The sequence below is a fragment of the Alexandromys fortis genome, unplaced genomic scaffold, assembly GCF_014885135.2.
Source record: "Alexandromys fortis isolate MF-2015 unplaced genomic scaffold, M_Fortis_MF-2015_v1.1 scaffold_578, whole genome shotgun sequence".
Classification (NCBI taxonomy): domain Eukaryota; kingdom Metazoa; phylum Chordata; class Mammalia; order Rodentia; family Cricetidae; genus Alexandromys; species Alexandromys fortis.
Genome location: NW_026068455.1, coordinates 65168 through 68166, shown reverse-complemented (window position 1 = coordinate 68166; position 2999 = coordinate 65168). Strand labels below are relative to the sequence as shown.

The 2999-nt window shown below is 43.0% G+C and overlaps 1 protein-coding gene across 1 annotated transcript in view; it reads left to right on the top strand.

Annotated features, from left to right (window-relative positions):
- Positions 1-8: 8 nt before the first annotated feature.
- LOC126495730 (transmembrane protein 184C-like) overlaps positions 9-2999 on the top strand; it is a 13072-nt gene continuing 10081 nt past the window's right edge. Inside the window, exons 1-2 of the mRNA XM_050133329.1 lie at positions 9-601; positions 1450-1524. Of these exons, the coding sequence (XP_049989286.1) occupies positions 432-601; positions 1450-1524 (245 nt within the window). The 5' untranslated portion in view covers positions 9-431. The remainder of the gene's footprint in view (positions 602-1449; positions 1525-2999) is intronic.

Sequence of the window (2999 nt, the reverse complement as noted above, 5' to 3'; positions counted from 1 at the left end):
AAAAAAAAAAAAAAAAAAAAAAAAAAAAACCAAGAAAGACATAGATGTCTTCAGGAGCATTTTCTGTGATCATTTTTTTCCACTTAATTTCAGATAATTTGTGAATGCCATTAATTTTCTTTTTATATTTTTTATTTATCCCAGCACTTACCTGTTTTTGTTAGCTGTGTTGAAACTGCTTGTTGCACATAAAGGCATGTGTTACAGGGCTGGGGATGCAGCTCAGTGATGGAATGCAGCCTTGCATTCCCTGGCCTCCTCCCCAGGTGAATCTGGATTATGGTAGTTTGCAGCAAGCATGGGACGTGATCTCCAGGCTCTAGAGTTAGCGTCTGTGAGTGGGGTGAATTCACGTTATGTCGGCGACAGGTCTTTAACGTCTTGTTTTCTCCTAGTGGCTATCTTTGAAGTACCCCCATTGCGCCGTCTACATGGACACCTTGAGGGAGTACTATGAAGCTTTTGTAATTTATAACTTCATGATATACCTTAACAATTACCTAGCAACTCAAATCCCCAACATGATACTCCACCTGGAAGCTAAAGGTCAGCAACAGCTTCTCTGTCCTCTGTGCTGCTGCCCACCCTGGGCTATGGGAGAGTAAGTATGTTTGTCTTTAATGGGCCTCCGCGTGGGCTTTCAGTATCAGCCAGCTGCTCTTATTGTTTGTTGTTTTGTTTTCTTTTTATGTTGGAAGTGATCACTCCAGTAGAAAAGTTCATCAGTGTATTATAGGAGAGAACCTTAGAAAACATTTAGTCAGCATTCTTTTTACTGGGAATAGAAGCCTCCGTGATCTTGTCTGTGATCACACAGCTAATTGTCTCACTGCTGGGACAAAATGACTGATAAGAGCAACTAAGGAACAGAGTTTGTGGGGCCAGTCCATTGTGGTGGGAAGGCGTGCGGCCGGTGCACCTGCTGTCAGGAGGCCGAGGAAAGCCGGAGCTCAGCTCACCGCCTCCTCTGTGCAGTCCAGGCCACAGCCTGGAGAATAGGCTGCCACCCTACGTGGCTCCCTTGTCCCAGGAAATCTTTCTTTGAACACATTCTTACATATGCCCAGTTGATCTGTGCCTCAGTTTCTCTCCTGGAGTATGTGTGTGTTAGAGTTTTCATTGTCACTTCTAGCAAAATTTCTGAGATAATCGGGTTTATTTGCACTGTTGATGAGATCATTGGGCCCTGTTGATTTGAANTGTGTTAGAGTTTTCATTGTCACTTCTAGCAAAATTTCTGAGATAATCGGGTTTATTTGCACTGTTGATGAGATCATTGGGCCCTGTTGATTTGAAATATGTCATGGCAAGAGTGGGAAACGGAAAGACCAAGGTCCCAGTACTTTCTACTCCTCCTGTTCCGCGCCTTGTAAGTGACTTCAGTTTGGAGGCTTTGAGATGCTCTGATGGCACTGGATAGTTGAGCTTTGGTGTTCTCTTCTCTTGCAGAATATTCTTATTTCGCTGCAAGCTGGGGGTGCTTCAATACAGTGTGGTTAGATCGATCACCACTCTAACAGCTTTGTAAGTGTGACCTTTCTGGAGCTGGGTTTATTTTATCTTCATGATACATGCCAGGGAATATAGCTCAGTTGATAAGAGTGTTTGCTTTGTATGCACAAAGCCTTGGGTTTAATTCCACAGAAACCAAGTGCAGTGATTCATGGCAAATAATCCTAGCACTTGAAGGTAGAATCAGGAGAATTGAGAGTTTAAGGTCAGACTGGGCCCTGTCTTAAAAAAAATAATTTATGTTCTTAAATGGGAAAAAACAGGAAGAAAATCAATGTTGATTAATAATGTAAATCCATATATAAAATCTGGATTCTATTACAGTGAACAGTATAAGAATTGTTACGAGATTCACATCCTTTTGAGAGCAGACTGTTAAACACAAAAAATAAAATCTCCTTTGGGTTAACCACACAGATTTATTTTCTACCTTGTTAAGAGTTATTAGGAGCCAGGCAGTGGTGGGCGCATACCTTTAATCCCAGCACTTGGGAGGCAGAAGCAGGAGGATCTCAGTGAGTTCAAGCCAGTCTGGTGTACAGAGTGAGCTTGAGGACAGCCAGGGCCACACAGAGAAACCCTGTCTCAAAAAAAAAAAGTTTATTGGGAGCACAGTCTTACTGGTGCCACCTTTCATCCCAGCACTGAGGAGGCAGAGGAAGCAGATCCCTGGGAGTTTGAGGCCAGCCTGGTCTACATAGACAGAGTCACAAACACAGACAAAAACCATTTGATGTCAAAATATGAAACATAATCAAACTACCTCGGAGATGTTTCCCTTAAAAAAAATCCAAAGTGTCAATTTATATGATTCCTCTGTTAGACCTCAAAGTTCTGCAGCTCACAAAGTAAAGACAGCCACACTGAAACAAACCAGGTCAGCTCTTTATTCTGCCCTCGAGCTGGAGCGCTTTATGGCTTATGCTTTGTTTGTTTGCTGCTTAGAAACCGGACGAGCGCATAACCCAGTACTTGTGCTAAAAATTACTTTTGGGGCGGGGGTAGGGCGGACTGGGTCTGCAGATACGCATCTGCCAGGTACTTTACAGGGAAAAGGTGAGCTGGAATCAATGTTTATCTGTTACACTTTCCAAAATCAGGCCTTGTCTTTTGGAGTTAGTGATGATTCTCTAGTGTAATGATGCTGAGTTTGTCATTCCATGGAGGTAGAAGGAATAATCATATCATACACATCTAGAAGAATGTTTGTCTGTCCGTGACCAGAGTCAAGAGATGATCCATAGCGCTGCTGAAGTAAATGGTCTCAGAAATCTAAGTAGTGCTGCCATCATACCTTCCGTGTGTGTTCAGGGTTAAGAGCACCCTGTGCTCCTGCAGAAGACTCGGGTTCAGTAAAATCTAGGGCCAGCGTGGCCAGCACCCTTTTCTGGCCTCCAAAGGCACTGCACACACATTGTGCACACGTCTGCATGCAGTAGAACATTCATATACATAAAATAAGTCTCTAAAGGAGACATATTAAGATA